At 35.9% G+C, this 19,694-nt stretch overlaps 2 protein-coding genes across 2 annotated transcripts in view; one reads left to right on the top strand and one right to left on the bottom strand.

The window, feature by feature from the left end:
- Window positions 1-361: 361 nt before the first annotated feature.
- Window positions 362-11,497, bottom strand: LOC113230039 (tubulin gamma-1 chain). Its single transcript, XM_026463768.1, has 10 exons — window positions 11,386-11,497; window positions 11,095-11,297; window positions 10,587-10,733; window positions 8,864-9,000; window positions 7,319-7,513; window positions 6,180-6,300; window positions 3,334-3,465; window positions 2,502-2,684; window positions 626-812; window positions 362-381 (listed from the first exon to the last, which is right to left on the bottom strand). Exons 1-10 carry the CDS (start codon window positions 11,432-11,434, stop codon window positions 362-364), a joined length of 1,374 nt encoding a protein of 457 aa, XP_026319553.1. The 5' UTR covers window positions 11,435-11,497.
- Window positions 11,498-12,193: 696 nt separating this feature from the next.
- LOC113230040 (arrestin domain-containing protein 4) overlaps window positions 12,194-19,694 on the top strand; it is an 11,252-nt gene continuing 3,751 nt past the window's right edge. Inside the window, exons 1-5 of the mRNA XM_026463769.1 lie at window positions 12,194-12,249; window positions 12,626-12,775; window positions 15,845-15,961; window positions 16,516-16,733; window positions 19,657-19,692. Coding sequence (XP_026319554.1) covers window positions 12,655-12,775; window positions 15,845-15,961; window positions 16,516-16,733; window positions 19,657-19,692 — 492 coding nt within the window. The 5' untranslated portion in view covers window positions 12,194-12,249; window positions 12,626-12,654. The remainder of the gene's footprint in view (window positions 12,250-12,625; window positions 12,776-15,844; window positions 15,962-16,515; window positions 16,734-19,656; window positions 19,693-19,694) is intronic.

A 19,694-nucleotide genomic window follows, 5' to 3' on the forward strand; every position in this document is an offset into this window, starting at 1 on the left:
TTTTTTTTCTGATGAAAAAAAATATTTCGTGATTTTCTGGGTGCAATCGGATCTAAGCTAGTAGCTGTGGTTCTGGAGTTTCAAAAATGGTGCCGCCGGAATAAGCTTATTCCAGCTTGGACAATGAAACACCTTAATAACTTCAAAACGGCATAACCGACTAAATCACTTTTTTAAATTGCAATCAGATCTAAGCTACGTGTTGTAGTTCTCGAGATTGAGAAATGGTGCCGCTGGAATAAGCTTATTCTAGTGTGGACAGTAGAACACCCTTATAACTTTTGAACGGCGGACCGACTAAATCTGGTTTCTTGCGACTAGAACCGACTAAATAGCGACTTTTTATATGGCTACTCAAATTTCAAAGACTACCATGGTACGCTGGAATAAGGCACGCAATATTAAAGATAATAAACGGGGAGTAATATAAAACAATAATACCATAGTAGTGGAACAATTTTTTTTCTATAGTATTTACGATAAGTACAACAATGAAATAAACTGCATTCGGTAGTAAATCTTTTATTCAAGGGTGCCATTACAGAACTTTAAAAATTTTACTAGTAAGGTAAAACTCGTGATTTAGTCGATTCTAATCTGAAAAAACTTGTGGGACTAAGCTTACCTGGGTTCCAGTGCACATAGTCGGGCGTGGCAGCAGCCTGGTACTCCTGCACGAGATCGTCGACGACACCGCGCGACTCGTCGAACTCCTCCAGCGATTCCTTGAACATCGGCTCTTTGCGGAACACTTCCAGGAAAGCTTCTCGTTTGCGGAGTTTGTCGTATTGTTGTAGACATCGATCGAACAGCTGCCGATAATGCGCATTTGTCTCGTTAGTTTACAATAAATGTTAGACCAATGTTTTGTACATTTAGACTTATTCAATGCAAAATACACACTCAAAAACTTCTAGAGATCAAGGTGTTTAGGATAAAATATTTCATGACCCTATTAAAGTTAAATAAAAATATCTATATACATTTATTAAATTGTTTATTCAGTTATTTATTTATTTTGATATTAAAAAATGTCTGATTTTCAGTAATTCGTGCTTGATACCTAGACACTTTACATGTGTGTAAATTAAATTTCATTTCTGTATTACGTACTCTAACAATACCTAACGCGAATTTTCCACGAAGCGGCTAGTCGTGGGATGCTGGTCGCGTGCGACTCTTGTTTATTCAAATAAGTTATACCATACGCAGCCGCGACTCTGAAGTAAAACTAGCCGCTACAGCTGCGGTCGCTCCCGATTAGTCGCTTAGTGGAAAATGGCACTTAGAGGGAATGAACATGGTGATCTGTAACAGGTTCCCAACCTAGTAGAGACTCCAACTCTTTCTCTAAGAAACTTGTTTTAAAGATTGTAAGTACTCATAGACCTTTTTGAGGGAAAATAAACCATATTTCTGTTATGATTTTTATTCCATGAATGTAGATAGGGTATGCACTGCAGTTAAGTCATTTAACTAAACAGTATTAAAAATCTACTAAACTAACAGTATATTTTTATTCTAGTTGTGGACATGGCAATACTTGAAGCTATGTATTATAATCTTTTATTAGTGCAGAGCGTACTGCAGTCGGAAGTTCATTACTGTTATTTCGCGTATGAGACTTGGCCATTGTTTGGTTCCGACTCATCTGAATAGAATAAAGGTCCTAAATAACATATGATGTCCCCACTGCACTGAAGAAGAAGCAGATTTACAGCGTATTATTTACAACTTCTTCTTCACACAACAACCAACGGTCTCTTCTTTTGAAAGACACAAGTGACAGCGACAGTTATGTGCGAAACCAAGTCAGTGTTCCCCACCGCGTTCAGGACTTACTATCTAATAATGAGTTTTTTATCCCACTTTATAAGTTTATTATAAGTACAGTAGAAAAAAAATAATTCTTAACATCCTATTTATGTAAATAATTACTTAATTCAAATTAAGTAACTATGTACATAAATAGGATTAAATAAGAATTAAACTAAGTTCTAAGCTTTTGTTTTGTTTTTATTAATTTTTTTATTGTTAAAATGTTTTAGACTGAAAGACTTTGTATCCAGGCCATGCAATAAATAAATAAAAGGTATAATCTTTTGCAATTAAAGAATAATAGTAATAAAATTAAGTCCTCGCCGTTTAAAACATCGAGTATATAATCATAGTCGATGGTCTAAAACTACGTTGACATCCTTTGTTTCTTACGTAAAAATGGCAAACTTTAATGAATAATTTTTCATTTCATAATTAGAATTTATAAAAAAAACCTTTATTAAATATCATGGTTTGACTACCTGAGTATATGGAATGGTATGTTTCGGAAATGTAATTTTGAAACAGGAAGTCTACGTCACGTAGACCTCCAATTTCAAAAGTCTTGTTACCGGAATTTTCGAAATCACAGCGAGTCTCAATTTTTTCCTATAAAAAGCAACAAGACTGCACGCCCTAGTATGTATGGACCCTATTGTCAAATATGTAATATAATATCTTACCGACGATATGTTGGTGTGATTGGCGAGCAGCAGCCCGGACACTTTGTGCGACGCGTGGACGTAGGGCGAGCGACGAGACAGCGCCACCTGGATGGAGGCGGGCCCCCAAGGGATGAACGAAGCCAGCTTGCGCTCGCGGATGCGTTGCAAGGACTTGTGCACTTGCGAGGGGTCCACCTCGCCCTGGTACACCAGAGGGAGTTATTTATAGCCTCAGGCGCTACTTTGCGGAAATCCGTGTTAATAAAATATATCAAGTGACGGCACGAACAAGTCGTGTGTCTGATGGTAAGAGTTTTAAATCGCAAAGATCTGAGGGGCACTGCCACAACACCGGCCACCCGGAGACATAAGTTGACAAGTTCCAAGTGCTTGTAATTTCACCAGTACCATTAGCCTTCAAAACCGAAACGCAGTAATGCTAACATTACTTATTTGTCGGCAGATAGGTAAGATGGCATTACTTCCCTGGGCGAACTCTTTCACAAGGAGCTCTAAACTCTAAGTCGATTATATTACTCAACTACTGTGCGAATCCTTTAGTGTGTATAAAGTTTGAAATGTTTGTGTGTATCTGCGTGCGTGCTTGCGTGTGTTCGTGTGCGTGTGTGAGTTGGCGTGTGCGGGGGTATTTGGGAGCGTGTGTCTGTTGTTGTTGATTTAAAAAATGTTAATTGCCTACTACTTAATATCTAATTCTTATTTACTTAAATATAAACGTTACTATTTCATATTCCCACATTTTTGTTCAGTTAAATGTGCCGGTGTGTATAGTATAAACAAGGCACATTGTTGAGGGTACGTCGATTATTTATTATAAATTTCATGTTACCTGGATTATGTTTAATATTGATATGTAACAATGCTGGTTTGTTCTGTCGGGGCTGAGCGACACCATCATATTTTTTGGCTGCAGCAATCTTTGCATTACATCTAGTACTGTCGTTTTACGTATCTTTGGTGCCTGTAACCAATCAAATTGTCAATTTATGAGTTAGTATTGTGGCTCTTGTGAAAAGGGGTACAAGTAAAAAATGCCAATTTTACAAGGAAACGCGAAAAACATTTAACGCTTACTATCATACATGGAGTATATAACCAGAAATAGAGACGAAATAAGGACCATCCATCCCTGGCAACTCATCAGTCAAATAGTACTGATATCACTTTTAAATATCAACTCTCGTTTGCGCCGAAATCACAAAATTAGAAAACTGAAATAGTACAGCGCCAACAACTGACCTGTGTGTACGTCTCCGTAACACACAGGTCAGTTGTTGGCGTATTAAAAAAATATTCTGTATTTATTGTAATAAAGATAATATGTCTAACTATGGGGGGTTGTTCCATTCGGTGATGTGGGAAAAACAGCAAACCATCTAATTACAAAACAAACGAACTCACACTTCATCGGTAGTTAAACATTATTAAATATCTTAGAATAATAACGCATCGAATGATAGTTTCATATCAAACGAACTGTCACAAGTGAGGCAAAAAGCAAATTCATGTAGGCTAGTTTTAGTAGCAAGTTAATTTTCGGTTTTAGTGAATATTTATATAAAAATACAAATTGAAACGCGATACTTCCTTGTGGAATGTGATGTTAGTATCTATTTTATGTTTGTCTGACGTATTTTTACACTCATTTACCGCACATTTCGTCATTTTTAGCTAAAATTCTTGATCTGTTCGCGGTGCAAGTTGACCTTGAGCACTGAAGGCCCGCCCGCTCGTGTAGGCCCTTTTGGCACGCTTGAATTTGCCTCACTTAGCGTGTGCGGACTAGGTTTCTATGCGTTATTATTCTAAGTTAAATATGTAATTTTGCAATTTTCGTCCATTACAGCAAGTTAAACTGCTCGATATGAAGTGAAACAATTGACGACACCCGTCAATTGTTTCGAATTCGGGCTGGCCAATCGGAGCGCAGTAATGATTTGGCATAATAGTTTTCAAACAAATTAAATGACATTTCGTCTCTGTTTCTAGTTATAACTGTTTTTCGCGTCTTTTTTGGCTTATACCTACTCCTTTTCACTAGAGCCACAGATATGTAGTTTTAGACCGTCCTCCTAAAGGCTTGCATGCAAATGTAAAGAGTGTTTATGATTAGAAATCAAACTATTTTTTCGGATGTAAATCGCATAATATTATGTTTTTTCAAACAAACCAACGTTCCGTGCGTAGATACTAAAAAATAGGTAGTTTAATATCCAATGTACACACAAGAGTACATCAAGTTTGACACTTTGTTCTTTGGACTATTCTTATAGTAAGCGGTATAGGGTTGGATTTAAGTCTCAAGTGTCAAGCTTGACGTGCTCTTGACCCTGTACTTACACTTGAAGTGCTTTTAATTTCTTTTCTTGAAATGTCAATGAAACAAAACATCACCGTAAATAAAGTTTTTGTATTGTATTCATTGACTTACAATTATATGGACGTCGGGTCCGCGCTAAAAAGTGTCCGCACTTGTAAGGCGCTAAAATCGTATACAGAGCGCGACAATCCGCTTTAGTCTTCATTTGTTCTACGGACAGCGCGATACTGCGATGACATAACAATTTAAATTTCGAATAGGTTGACTTGGGACATTTTTTTCGTGGTTTTTGTATTAGACCCGTCGTCCATTTATTTGTAAGTCAATGATTGTATTGTAAACTAACCAATCACGGTGCCAACTACGTAGTGTTGGGTCACGAAAAAATTTCCATTTTGAAAAATTCACATTTTTCAGAAAAACAAATATTAATCCTATATTTTTCCTCATGTGACAGTTGACTCCTGCAAAAGTTGCAAATACAAAACGAAAACGATGGAGCCATAGATAAAGATTTTTTTACAAAGAATTCTTTTTTTTAAGTAATCGTTTTCAATCTCGTTTTAGTCAACTTGCTTTTAGCTATACAATTTTATATTATAATTTACGCAAAATAAAACTTCAAAATATATATCTAAACATAAAACATAATATGAGCGGCCGAAATGTATTTTCCCCATTTCTTAAAAAAACATCCGGAAAATTATTCAACAGTACATCTTACAGTAAGTCGTAACTAACCACCTATTGGCTGGTTTCTTGACATTATCAAAAAAGCATCAAATCGAAGAAGACTAATTTTATTTAAATGTGAATGTCAATTTACATAATCCACCAGGTGCAACACTCGCTACCTACTGTCAAAAAACTGACCAATGGGGTAGCCACTTGGTGGTTCCTGATTGGTAATTTTCTTGACGTCTTTTTCTTCGCCGGAAACCGCATTTTTTTTAAATCGCACTTAACAAGCGACTTATATAGATGCATGTTACAAGTACTTGTAATAAATATATCGCTCCCCTCGTGGAAGAATTGCATAAGTGGAGTTACGTCAAAGATTGTTCCATTAGATACAGAAAAATATAACACATATCCTCTCCAATTCTTGTCACTCTATGTAAAATATTAATCGATAGGGTTACAAGAATTGGAGAGGATGTGGAATATATGTTTCTGTATCTAATTGAGCAATAATGTTTTTGAGTTAACTCCACTTATGCCATTCTTCCATGAGGGGTGCATTAATGTACCCCTTCTTGTTTTTAAATTTCAATGGGTTTATCACTCATAGATATACAAACAACACTGTTTTCACAATCAATACTATAGAAACATTGTATGTATATGTTACTTACGGTGGTTTGTTCGAGGTCTGCTGTGAGGGGCGTGTATCCTGTCATGAGGAAGTGGAGCCGCGGTGTGGGGATCAGCGGCGCCACCAGGCTGATAAGGTCGTTATTCATGTACGACGGATACCTAAGTGGCACATATTAAAATATTTAATTTGACAAGTTTTTAAGACTGATGTTCATTAAACACGTCCTTGGTGTACATCTGCGAAACGACTTTTCAGGAGAGAGATTTAAAGATTCTACGACCGAAATTGCGCGATAATATTATGCATAAGGCTCAATTTACATTGCGGCGGAACGGAATGGAAGCGAATTTTTGTAACGATATTGTACATAGCATAATGAACTTTATGGTCACTTGTGTAACGTAAGAATTATCACGTCGCGAGCCACCGTCGGCGACGCCTGGCGGATCCGCGGGAAGTGGCGCAAAGACAGGCGTAGTGTGATTTGAAACGTCGACGAAATACTGCAGCCTCAAGGCGCTGTCGCTGGAATACTCGAGCATTTGCGGGAATTGACGCTTCCATTCCTTTTATTACTATTTTCCATTACAATTTCCATTACAATATATATATATATATATATATATATATATATATATATGTGTGTGTGTGTGTGTGTGTGTGTATATATATATATATATATTATATATATATATGTCTCTTTTTTTAGTATAGGTAAGCATTATTACACTTGAAATCGTCACAATGGTTAAACTCTACCGCTCATTCGTAAGGCAGATTCCCCTGAGAAGAATGAGCAAGAAACTCTAGGGGTTGCTCTTTGTAAATAACATTTGTAAACATTCAACATTATATTATATTATATATATATATATAATATAAAGTGACGAGATGGACAAAGTCGTGCGCCTTATGGTTAGCTACACGCCTGTCCATCCAGTTGCAGTATCACTCACAGCTTTAAATCGCAAAGACTTGAGGGGCACTGCCACTGCGCCCGTCACCCTGAGACGTAAGTTTACAAGTCTCATATGCCTGTAATTTCACCAGCACCCTTCAAATCCGAAACACAGTAATGCTCACATTACTGCTTGGCGGCAGAAATAGGAGCTCAACTGCTACAAAGTTTTCTTTCACATATCAGTTTGATGTATAACTGGATTATTATATACATACCTCAAGGTAGCTGTGCTGGCACTCATGATTGTAGACACGAGGGTGTTGATCTGCGCAAAGGAGGGGTTCTGGATGTGCAGGCGGTCGCTCGCGATGCGATTCAGCGCCGTGTTGTCCAGCACCATAACGCAGTCCGCGCTCTCTGTTAGCCGCTTCAGAGTCAACAGGGAGTTGTAGGGCTGTACTACGACGTCACTACGCACACAATTACACACTATTATATCATAATTTGTATAGTCCTTATTTACAACAAATTGTATAATGCCAGGTTTACAAGTCTTTTACTTGTGTTTTTCGCTTGCTTGCGTGACTCGCTTCGCGCATACGCAAACAACTGTCGCGTACGCGACACAACACACAACAACACAACACAGGATGTGATTTCTGAATGGATTGATTAGTTTCTATGTAAAAATATTTTTGTCTGTCAAAATAATTAAATTTGTTAGTAACAACGACACTAAACTGGCCGTGGTTTGGCACAGACGCAGGCTCGTGTCCTGTCAGAATTTTTCTTTGTGTTGTTTCTTTGTATTAATAATTATAACAAACTAATGGAGTAATTTCACAAAAAAAAAATTAATATCACAATGCTATTCAATAAAAATCAATATTACAATAATACAGCGACATCTCACGTCAGACTCTAGTAGCTAAGGTACCAGCTGAGTGACAAGCTTCATAGATTTCTCACAGGTGTCGCATATGGTGACTAAAAGCCAATACAATAGATCTGTAAGAAATACTTAGAGAAATTCATAAGGTCTGGTGACTCGATCTGTAGCCCAATTGGTAGAGTGGTGGCCGTGGTTTGGCACAGACGCAGATTCGAATCCTGCCAGATCGAAGGAATTTTTGTTTGTGTTTCAGTAATTTCACAAAAAATAAAATGAATGTCATCATGATATTCAACAAAAATCAAAACAACACAAAAGCATTCTCTTTGGATCGCCATTGAAACTTTATTTCATTCTGTGCATGGTTTAATAAACTTTTACAATACAGGGTGTTTTAATTATAAACGCCGAATCTAACAACATTCATTGACAAAACGTATCCAGTTTTTATGTAATCTTTGAGATTTTTAAATGGATATTTTAAAACCTAGCTTGAAGCTGACCCCGCAGGTAATACAGATATAGGATATATATATATATATATATATATATAGTTACAAGAAAAATAAATCGAAACTTGACAAGATCTGTCTACCCACGAAATAAACTGCTTGTAACCTTGTTCGTATATTAACTCTATATTTGTACTTAAATATTATACATTGTTACTAACAATTTGTGCTGTCTCTTTTGTTTTAGGGATCAACTTGTGCAAAATTTCTTTGATACTCCCTCTGAGTCAACGAACATACTTTCCTTAAACACCCCCTCTGTGATGTTTATGAAACTAACACATAACGGACACTGGCAGAATTGAGACAATATATTAGTCTCACAAGCCATTCAATAAGAAAAAAAAAGAAAAAACCTTATAAAGTTTATTAAGCTGATCTTCCAGTTTATCCATATGGATTTCATATTTACTAACCTTATTTCATCCAAGTTGGGGAAAACACTGTAAGTTTGCACCAGCTTTTTCGGAAATCTATCTGAGAGATGCTCAAGGATGTATGAACCCATGCCAGACCCTGTGCCTCCTGCTATTGAGTGGCATAGCACAAAACCCTACAGGAAAAAAATGAGAAACTGTGCATAAAGAAAAAATCGTAGTTGATTAATGTACCAAATACCAAAAGATAGTTTAGGTTGTTGTCTTCATGTAATATATGGATAACCCAATCACCCCTAAGTCAATAGTAACATGACTGTTGAGACCGTGAAATGAGAATTCATAACAAGTCACTACCCAGACGAGAACCAATTATATAATAAGTAGTTGTCTTGTAGAGACTGATAAAGATTCCAAGCAGGTATAAAATTTTCCTATCAGTATAAGCACTAAATGATTGTTACTAATTGTGAGTTTCATATTCTGGTAGGACTTGATATTATAGAAATATTATTTTTATTATTAAACTGACTTCATTCAGGATTCGTGCAGCTCACCGTCACTGCAACAATTAATCAACTCAAAGATCAAGAGTGTTACGAAATACGAAATTCCAAATCTGTCGCCTCCTTTAAACTAGCTTATAAGAAGTTTTTATTATTTACTCAATTATCTCACGACGCAGGGTAGTCGTGCTTTGCTTAGAAATTGACCAGAGCCAATTTGCATACTACATACTAACACTCCAAACTCTAGCACAAGGAAACATTTAAAAGGATTCAATACACTTAATATGCCTTCAATACACTTAAAATCACCTCACTTACACTACACATTGTATTATTTTTATTATCTATTTGTATTGGGATAAGTTTAAAATTTTTAATTTTTTAAACTTCATTTTTTAATTTTACCTTCTACTTAGATGAGGTACTATCTTTCTTTTTCTCCATTTATGGTTCCACTAAAAACCAGCAAAACGAGGCATCCTCCAACATATCCTTACAAAAAACTGAGTGGTGAACATTTTGGTAACATGTTATATGTAATTGTGTCTGTGTCTAATTTACTTTGTGTTTTATTTTGTCATTTTTAGTTTGTTACCAAATAAATTATTTTTCTTTCTTCTGTCATTTTTTTTATTAATGAATTGAAGAAATTTCCTGGCTTGAATTGTTTTTACCTCCTTAATCTCGCACTTTATATTGATCTCGATCAAGTCACGCCATGTCGTGCTAGCCCCACTGTAGTGCAATTCACATAACCAAACCGTTACAATATTGTAGCGATTTAGTAGTTGGAAGTGCTTTTTCGTATTCACATGTGATGGTCGAACTTCAACAAGTCCGATTTTAAAGTGTTTCGATCCAAATATCGTTAAAATGTACTCTGGTATATGAATCGACCAAAATCTTGACCAATTTCTTATTAAGTTGAAGAAATCTAGAACTAGTGACAGTCATTTAGTGAATAACTACCATGTCTAATGCAGACATTGACTTAAAAGTTTACTTAGTCATTTCTAGCTTAAACTTAGACTAATTTAGTTTGTAAATACAAAAAACTTACGAAGCTCGCCATTTTTGCTTAGTCGAAGTCAAAAGTTTTTTTATTAATCACACCCTTAAAATCAATATAGAGTGAGTACTAAACACCCGCAAAGTGTGCATGCATATTAGGTATGTGAATTTGTGTTATTCTGTCTGTTTTAGAGTAGCTAAGAACTTGTAAAAGTAAAAAACTTCAAAGAGGTCCATGTTACCTCCAAGTTGTCACTGCCATCAGCTTCCCGATTGATGATATCAAACACTTCCTCATTCAGCTTTTCTCCCTGAGCATATCCTGACGCCCAGTTATTACCAGCTCCTCCACCATGCTTTGACAGGTACACATTCTCTGGATTGTATAGCTGCAAGAGGTGTACACGATTTATCTAAGGATATTTGTCAATTCTTAAAAGATACAAACCAGTATTAATACCAAAATTTGCAAGTGTAATGGCACAATCTTGATGACTTCAGTGACTGTGGACACTACATGAGAAAGTCTTAGGTTCGATTTCCCGTAGGATCAATTTGAGAAATTAACTTTTCTGAATTGATTTCTCAGTTTTTTGCAGAGTTTTTTGCTTTAGCACAGGAATTTTCCTAGTATGAAATTAGGTAAATGATCTTGTTTGGCACATTACTATTATTTGTCCAGGAGATGCAAAACATGTTGCATAGACAGGCAAGTACTAAAAATTCAGTGATAGATAAATGTTACCTTACCTTAGCATATGGAGAGTTCATTATAGTATGAATTACTCGAGGTTCCAGATCAAGTAGCACGGCTCTTGGTATATAATGGTCATCGTCTGCTTGGTAGAAAAACACATCTTTACGATCTGAACCAGCTGACGCGAATTCCTCCAATATTCCTTCCGGAGATATGCCATGCTCGATACAAAGCTGCTTCCAAAACTCAAAGCCAACTAGAAAATACCACAGCACCAATTAAACACACGAAATAACGATATATAATTCAAAAAATAACCGAACACTTTCATGTTCTATACCTACTCTGATTGCCGCATTGGCCGAGTTGAAGTGTTATCATTTCACTTGGCATTTTGATTGTGTAATTATTACCGATAAATAATTACAACCGGCTATCTATTTATTCTGATAATCATGAATATATTTTGATGAATTTTCCAAACCCAAACAAAACAACCGCAGCTTCGTATAATTGTATTTTTCAGATTGTTTTTTTAGAGAAATACTTGTCTAAAGATGATACATTTCATTGGCCAAATTTTTCACTTTGTGCACTCAGACCAATCGTCGTAAAGGATATGACATGTCAAATTGAAATTTGGTAAAGAAGAACTACCTGATTATCGGTACTTATTTCTGCATTCAATTATAATATTATTCTACAGTGTATTGTTAATAACTAAAATGCGGATGCGGCTTTTATCAGCTAGATAATATTAAAAGAATACGCAAGGATCAACATTTAAAAAATAGTATAGTGAGCAGCCTATCTACGTTAATTTCTACTCTCCCGTCACTATCTCTCTTCCATCCTACCCTACTAAATAAAATATAGGTTTGATACTGGTTAAATACGTAGGATATATTAATCTCGAGAATGCTTGTTCTATGCCTTCCGGATTTCAAGTTTTATGAATTTTATGATAATCAAATTCTTTTTCTTAGTGCCTTATCTTCATAAAATTATAGTTTATCTGAACTGAATGCGTCCTTACTCAAATGTCAAAAAGTTTCGCAAGTTTCTTTCGTTGGTTTTGTGTTTTATTTCTACTTTTTCTTATTTTTATGCAAATGTGAATGAACAGTGTGCTAATTAGAACTTTTTCACCAATCATCCAGAATTGCTTACTGCAATCTTCAATAAAAAAAACCTTTATTTACGCAGAGGTAAGTCGAGCCCTACCCATAGTTGATGGCCTTCGTTTGCATATTTCTCAACTTTGTTGTCCAGCCTACGGTGTGAGAAGTTTTGTGGATAATGTCATCGTGGGCGGGACTTTCGTAAATGCAAGGTTCTTCTAATTCTCCCATAAGACAAAGCTACATTGTCTGAGTGTGACCCTCGAGTATTAACTATAGTTCCGTGTCGAACTGCTTGAAAGAAACACACGAATTTAAGTTTTATAAATAAACATTATGTAAGCTAACACACTCCATTAGCGAAACGGCGAAATCTAATTTACAATTCCAATGATAAATTACCGAGTGGACATTAGAAATTACAAACTTTATCTTCCTGATTTGTTGCGATTGTGCGTGTAAGGCGTCGAGCCGTCGTGAGGCGCAGCGAACATGCCGCGGAAACTGCTCAAATTCCTGATAGTGTTTGACAACACTTCCCTGCTCTACTTTCCTGGACAATTCCTGTCTGGGAAGGTGTTGATGGAACTACAGGATGACACTCCAGTCTTAGGTAAGTTTTTGTAATTTCTTAAAACTGCTCATGTAATCAAATTAAAATCATCTTTACAGGTTTCATGGTCACAGCTGACTAAAGTAAACTGTAAAATGCCTGAAATGTTGGTTTGTTTGAAAAAACTAGTATATGCAATTCAGATCTGAAAAAATAAGTTCATTTGCTATGTGTAACAGTCACGAAAACCTAAGTAAAAACAAAAAAAAGTTATTGTATGTTTTTAGAACTGTTTTTTCCAATTTTCTGTTTTTGCTCTACAAAGTTCAAGGCAACACTGTTCAATAGATTAATGATAATGCATCACACTTCACTGGTTAAAGTGTTACTAACTCTATTGTTTTTTATGTTCGTACATGATGAAGCAGAACTGCTTATTGGAATCTCATATGAATTTATGTGGAAAATGTTTTCATGAAATGTTCATACTTTTTATTTTCCATTATTAATTAACATGTTCACAGCCAAGCTGAAATTTAGAATAGACCACCACTGGCCAACTTTTGTTTAATTTTTTAACTTAATTTTATTGTACTCAAAATAAGTTTTTTTTTCCCTTTCTTTGTCCTGCGATCAGCCTTTCGGGCTATAAACAGATGGGTTGTATGAAGTTCATAATGGAAAGGGTGCTACTCCCAGTGGAGCACTGCCCTATAGGTTGTATAGTCAGGTATTTTACTAACTACCGTTGTCACACCGCGTTTACCATGGTACCGTGGCTTTTTTTTAGTCGTCGTATGCTTTCAGGCATGGTGAGCTGCTTGGCTAGTTGATTTGGGTGATGTTCTAGCAGAGTTCTGTATTTATCACTGTAGGAGGCTATTTCTTCTCTAAATGTCAAGAAATTCGTGGATCTCCATTGTTTTTATGAACCCTGGCACATTTGATATCTGTCGGAGTATATTGCTCTACACCCTTTGGATAATCATTATATTAGAGGTACTAGCAGCGCCCCAGAGTTGTATGCCATAAGACCAAATTGGCTTTAGTATTGCTTTGTAAATTAGAATTTCGTCCAATCAGCCAGAGGAGTCCTTTGAATCTCAAATTGATCTCATCTCATCATCATTTGGTTTGGATGTGTTTCTTCCAGGTAAGTCTGCGGGCCAAATGCATTCCCAGATATTTCACTGTATTCTGGTGTGGGAGTTGCGCGCCATTTAAGGTGACCGGTGGGCAGTCTTCTTTGCGGAGAGTGAATTTGACCTGTACTGATTTAGTCTCACTAGCAGCAATTCTCCATTTTGCTAACCAATCCTGCATTTCGGTTAAGCTGCTTTGAAGGAGTCGGGATGCTTCAACGGGACATTTACTTGAGGCTAGTAACATCGTGTCATCAACGAAGGTAGCAACGGACACTTTGGGTTTTGTGGCAGGTCGACTGTGAAGAGTGTGTACAGAACAGGTCCAAGCATGGAACCTTGTGGAAAACCTGCAGAAATTTCATGAAATCCTGATGTGTGGTCGCTATCCCTAATTTGAAATATTCTGTTACTACTGTATAAGCTCTGGACTCCATAGAATGTGTGTGGCAGTAAAGACTTTATTTTATATAGCAACCCCTAGAGCCAATCCTTATCAAAGGTTTCATGCATGTCAAGGAAAGCCGATGAGCAGTATTCTTCAAAATAAGTTAAAATATTATTTATTCAGGGTGTCCCAAAACTCAAGGTGAAGCAGGCACCTGGCGAGAGGCCAGAGTATGTCAATTCTGGTAAAAATAAAATAAAAAATCCATATCATTAGTTAAGTGTGAGTCAAATTAATAAAATTTGTTGGTTGTTGTATAATAAAGCTTATTCAAAAATAAACAAAAAGGAATTATTGTATTATTAATACTTTTATTGCATTAGTTTCTCTACCAGGCTAAAGTAAATAAGAATATTTTTGGGCTTTAATGACATTGATAATAATCAACAACAACAAACAAACAAATATTATGTAACACCAAAATATTATAAAAATAACATTGACATATGGCATATAAATTTATTAAATATACTTAAATAATAACAAGTCAATAAATTTTACTGTCTTAATTACTTTCCATATGTAACTTTCCACTTGTTTCATGCATGTGGGAAATAATTTGTTTTTTCGTAGAGAAAATTCTTATTGTTGTGTAAAGAATAGCAAGATTTTTTGTGCCATCAAACCATTGTCAGAAAAATGTGTTATAATAGTTTTTGTCTATCTATTACTATTCATAACGAAATATTGTAATATTTATTATTTTATTGATAGAAAGCAAAGTGGAAGTCACGAGGATAAGTTACATAAACAATGTGAAAGTGTAAAGAAATGTGGTGTGGTATCGGGAGCCATAAGAGAGAGTATAACTAAACTATTGCAACATGTATGCCTACTTATGGATACAATAAATTATTATTATTAAATATGATTAAAAAAAATGGCAAATGTCAAGCGTGAAGCTTCATTCGCGTTATTTCACAGTAATTGTTTCAGAAGCAAGTGGAAGGTTATCTCTACCTAGCCCGATAGGAATAGGGCGTGAAGTGTACACATGTTTATTTACAGAGCAACTCTGCAAAGAGCAACCTGCTTTACAAATGATTGGTAGAGTTTAATCAATGTGACCATTTGAAGTGTAATTTGCTTACCAATGAAATAAAGATATATGTATTTCAATTTTTATTGAATTGATGTTAGTTTTTTTATGATATTACTCCACTAGTTTGTTATAATTATTAATTCAAAGATTGAACACTTAGAAAAAAATCGTTCGATCCGGCTGGATTCGAACCGACGTCATATAGTAAACCGTATCAAACGCTATGCCAACTAAGCCACGGCACGTACCAGCGGACCTCACGATATTCTCTATGTGCTAATTGTCGTATCTTTGTATTTGGTTTTTCAACTTTTTATCCGTAGCGCCATTTATAAGAAATCTATGAAAGATAAATATGAATATATATGCTTGAGATGGAGTAAACGTATTATATGTACGTATGTGTCGCTTTAATTTTGTGTTTAATAATTGTTGGTGTCTACATTAGTGGAGTATTAAGTGTAAATAGCTTCTTGCAGTAAACATATTTGTTACAGGTCTACATTTTCATGTAGTTGGTGAAGGGGTGGTGAGGGTAGGGTCAGGAAGACACGAGAGACTTTACGACAAAGAGAACTACATCGACTTTAGGATGCGCCTTCTTGGCGAACCAGGTAAGACTGAACCATTATTAGTAAACATCGTTTGACATTTGACAGACCAGGCAAAGAATGATCAAAGTCACCTAAAAACATGTTTTGAGTTAATACCTCCATCGAGTTCTCAAATTAGAACAAGACTAATAAGGTTGTAAGTGTCTTGAAAAATTAGCTTTTACTTTTAGGCATAAAATAATAATAATACACACACACACAAATGCAGAAAGCGGTCCTGTTCGATACGACACGTAGTTTTTCGCCGGTTCCTGAACCTGAATCCCTGAACCCGGCCGACTGTGCCATTGCCGGGGTATACCGCCTCTCCCATTTAAATATTCCAAATTAATGTTTTAGACCATGCGAGAAGCGAGAGTCTAATATAAATATCTTTATTTATCTTCACAATAGGGTGATTATATATTTTTTTTGTTAAAATGGATTACTTAATATCTTAGAAATGAAAAATTATTTTATCCTAAAATTGTCCTCTACGGATTTGTTATTTTCCTTAACTCTTCGACTTGAATCAAAATTTTTGAGCTCTGCAAAAAAAAATTAATATATTTCAGGACACGGTACATCAATACTCTCCCCGGGTATTCACAGCTTTCCATTCAAGCTAGGTCTACCGATGGGACTGCCATCCACGTTCCTTGGCACACATGGATGGGTGCAGTACTACTGCAAGGCGGCACTACGGGAACCCAACGGATTGACGCATAAAAACCAACAAGTTTTTATTGTCATGAACCCTATTGATTTGAATCTGGAGCCTCCTGTGTTAGCTGTAAGTATAAATTAATATTTCTTATAACGTAGCCAAGATTGCGAGCAAAGATGCCAATGGCTATCAATGCGGTTAGTTTGCAAAAGGTGGCCCTGTACGCCGCACAGTATTAGGCACACACACACCCAGACTCAGACACACACGTACACACACATGCACGCGCGTACACACACATACGCACAGTAATTTGATGTTCAGCACTTTCTGTTTCTTTAATTATAAGTTTTTTATTAAAAAAACATACACAAAACAAACAATTCCCGTCTTCTTTTTCTTTTAAATGTTATGGCCTCATCGTAGTAATCCATGATTTTGCCAATGTCGAGTCTGTGCTGAGTCTTTATCTGTTTTGTCCACTTTACTGTTTTATTGTTTAATGATTTTATTAAAAAAAAACAACAACAAAAAGCAAATCATCGCCTATCACCGAAAGTCCATTGTAAAATATAAACAGTTTTCGTCTCCTGCTGTGTGGATTCGTCGTCAATTTAAGGGCGCGAGCAGTATCATCAGGAGAATCTGTACTATTTTTCAAAAGTCCTTTTGAAACGAGATTAGGAAGATCAGTTTTAAAATTAAGTCAAAAGCTTTGTAAGAGGCTGAATCGCTAACCGCAAAAAAGAAATCTTTACATTACGCATAGTTTTCTTCGCTATTTACACGTCCTAGCAACGTTTGTTACATTTAATTTCATTTACCAATTAATTTTAAGGATAATGTGATGCAATCAATGAGTTGTTATTAGATATTAATAAAACTGCGTAAGACACAACCTATAAATAATATTTGTTCATACCATTTGCATGTGCTAATTACGTTATTGTACGGCCTTGTTGACATTCCGTTACGACGTAAAATGATAGCGTGGACCACTTACATAACAAACATACGTTGAAACACCTGTGCACATTCAAGGATCCCTTGCGTAACTTAACTGGTAGACTGGCTCAGCCCTTACTTACGCGTTAACTTACACTTGTATGGTTTCCACCGTTACGTCATGCGTGACTTGCTTTTCAAACCCAGACAGGTATTTTAGTAGCAGTGGAGCTCCTTGTGAAAGAGTTTGTCCAGAGAAGTACTGCCACCTTACCTATTTCTCCCGCCAAGCAGTAATATCAGCATTACTGTGTTCCGGTTTTGAAGGGTAAGGGTGCTGGTGAAATTAGAGGCACACGGGAATTGTCAACTTACGTCTCAGGGTGACGGGCGCTGTAGCAGTGCCGCTGAAATCTTTGCGATTTAAAGCTCTGAGTGGCGCTGCAATTGATATGGACAGGCATGTAGCTTACCATCAGGTGCACGACTTGTTCGTCCCGTTACTTTATTCTAAGTGTTGGATCTTTATATTAAAAATTATAAATTACACATATCATCGCCTTACTTTCTCAGGGTCGTATTCCAGAACTCTACTCAATACTCAAGTCAGGACTTGAGTATTGCAGTGAGCACTGAAAATCATACTCAAGGCCTTGCCATTAGGGTCGTATTTCCAGTGCTTGAAATCATACTCAAGTCAAGTCAAGTGTGCTCAAATCCTGACTTGAGCATTGAGTAGAGTTCTAGAATACGACCCTAAAACTCGTATCTTAAAGCACAAAGTTACTGAAATGCAAAAAATGGCATTCACACACTGGCTTTTACCTATTCTTAAATTTATGCAACCAAATTAATACTCTTGATAAGAAATTTAATGTAAATAGAAAGTATTGCCATCTCCTGAATAAGTTCACTTTTTATTTTTATGGCTCCATCAATATGAGAACTGATGATTTTGCCAATGTCACAGTTGAAAGAAAAAAAACGAAACAAAAAAAAATTTTCGCTAAGCTCTAATAGGACATTAACCGGTGTTGGTAAGTTGGAATACGGGAGTACTCAGTTGAGAATGTAAAACAAAACAGCAAAACAATATTTATAAATATATCTCCTGAATAAACACTTATAAGATACGAGTTTGAGAATGTCAAATCGGCATCGACATATCGACATGTCAAATTTTATAATGCTTCTATTTGAGCATAAAAAGTTATCGACTAGTTTGATTACGCGATAACTTTTTTGTGAACCGATTATGATGATTCTTTTTTTTTTTTGTTGAAAGGGGTACCACGTTAGTGATCCTATTTAAATTTGAAGAAAATATTCCACCTCTAAGGGTGGCAAACTAGGGGATGAATCCGGTTTCACGCACGTTCCGGTGACCGATATCAATGACACTTGACAAACAGATGTAATTCTACGAACTTTTGAGGTCGGTTTTTTAGTACTCTATACTGGGATTATTTGTCGTATTAATGTTACGTCTGTCACTATTATTCATTACAAAATTAATATTTTTCTTAACATAAATACGATCTCTCAATAGAGCAGCAACCGATATCCCACTAGGCTACCACCGCTATACTACAAGTCAGTTGAGTAAATCGTCATCTAAATAAGGAGTTATCATGACTGTGGCGTCACAGTACATTTATTGAAATATTTTGTTTGCTCGTAAATATATACATAATTTCGTTAAGAAAGAATATATCCATAATATTAACCTTAGAACTAAGTCCAAACTCATGGTACCACGATTTCGTTTAACTAAGGTAAACGATTCTTTTATGGCGAATTGTATACGTTTTTACAATAAGATTCCGGATAATATATTAAGATTATCATTTCCTAAGTTTAAAACTTTTTGAAAAGTCATAATACTGAAGAGCATGTTTTAGATAAAGATGTATGGAAAGACAACGTGAGTCAAGATTCCACACAAATATGATTCAAAATGTATTCTATAGCATTTAAGTTTATTTCTAAAGAGCAATCCCTAGAGTTTCTTGCTCGTTCTTCTAAGGGAGGTCAGCGTAGTGAACGAGCAGTAGCTTCAAAAATGACGTTGTAAATGATTATTTGACTTTGACGTCTTTTCCAGCAACAGTTTGAGTGCAGCGTGGAGCATCGGCTGGGCGT

The sequence above is a fragment of the Hyposmocoma kahamanoa genome, unplaced genomic scaffold (genome assembly GCF_003589595.1).
Source record: "Hyposmocoma kahamanoa isolate Upper Pololo Valley unplaced genomic scaffold, ASM358959v1 63, whole genome shotgun sequence".
Classification (NCBI taxonomy): Eukaryota; Metazoa; Arthropoda; class Insecta; order Lepidoptera; family Cosmopterigidae; genus Hyposmocoma; species Hyposmocoma kahamanoa.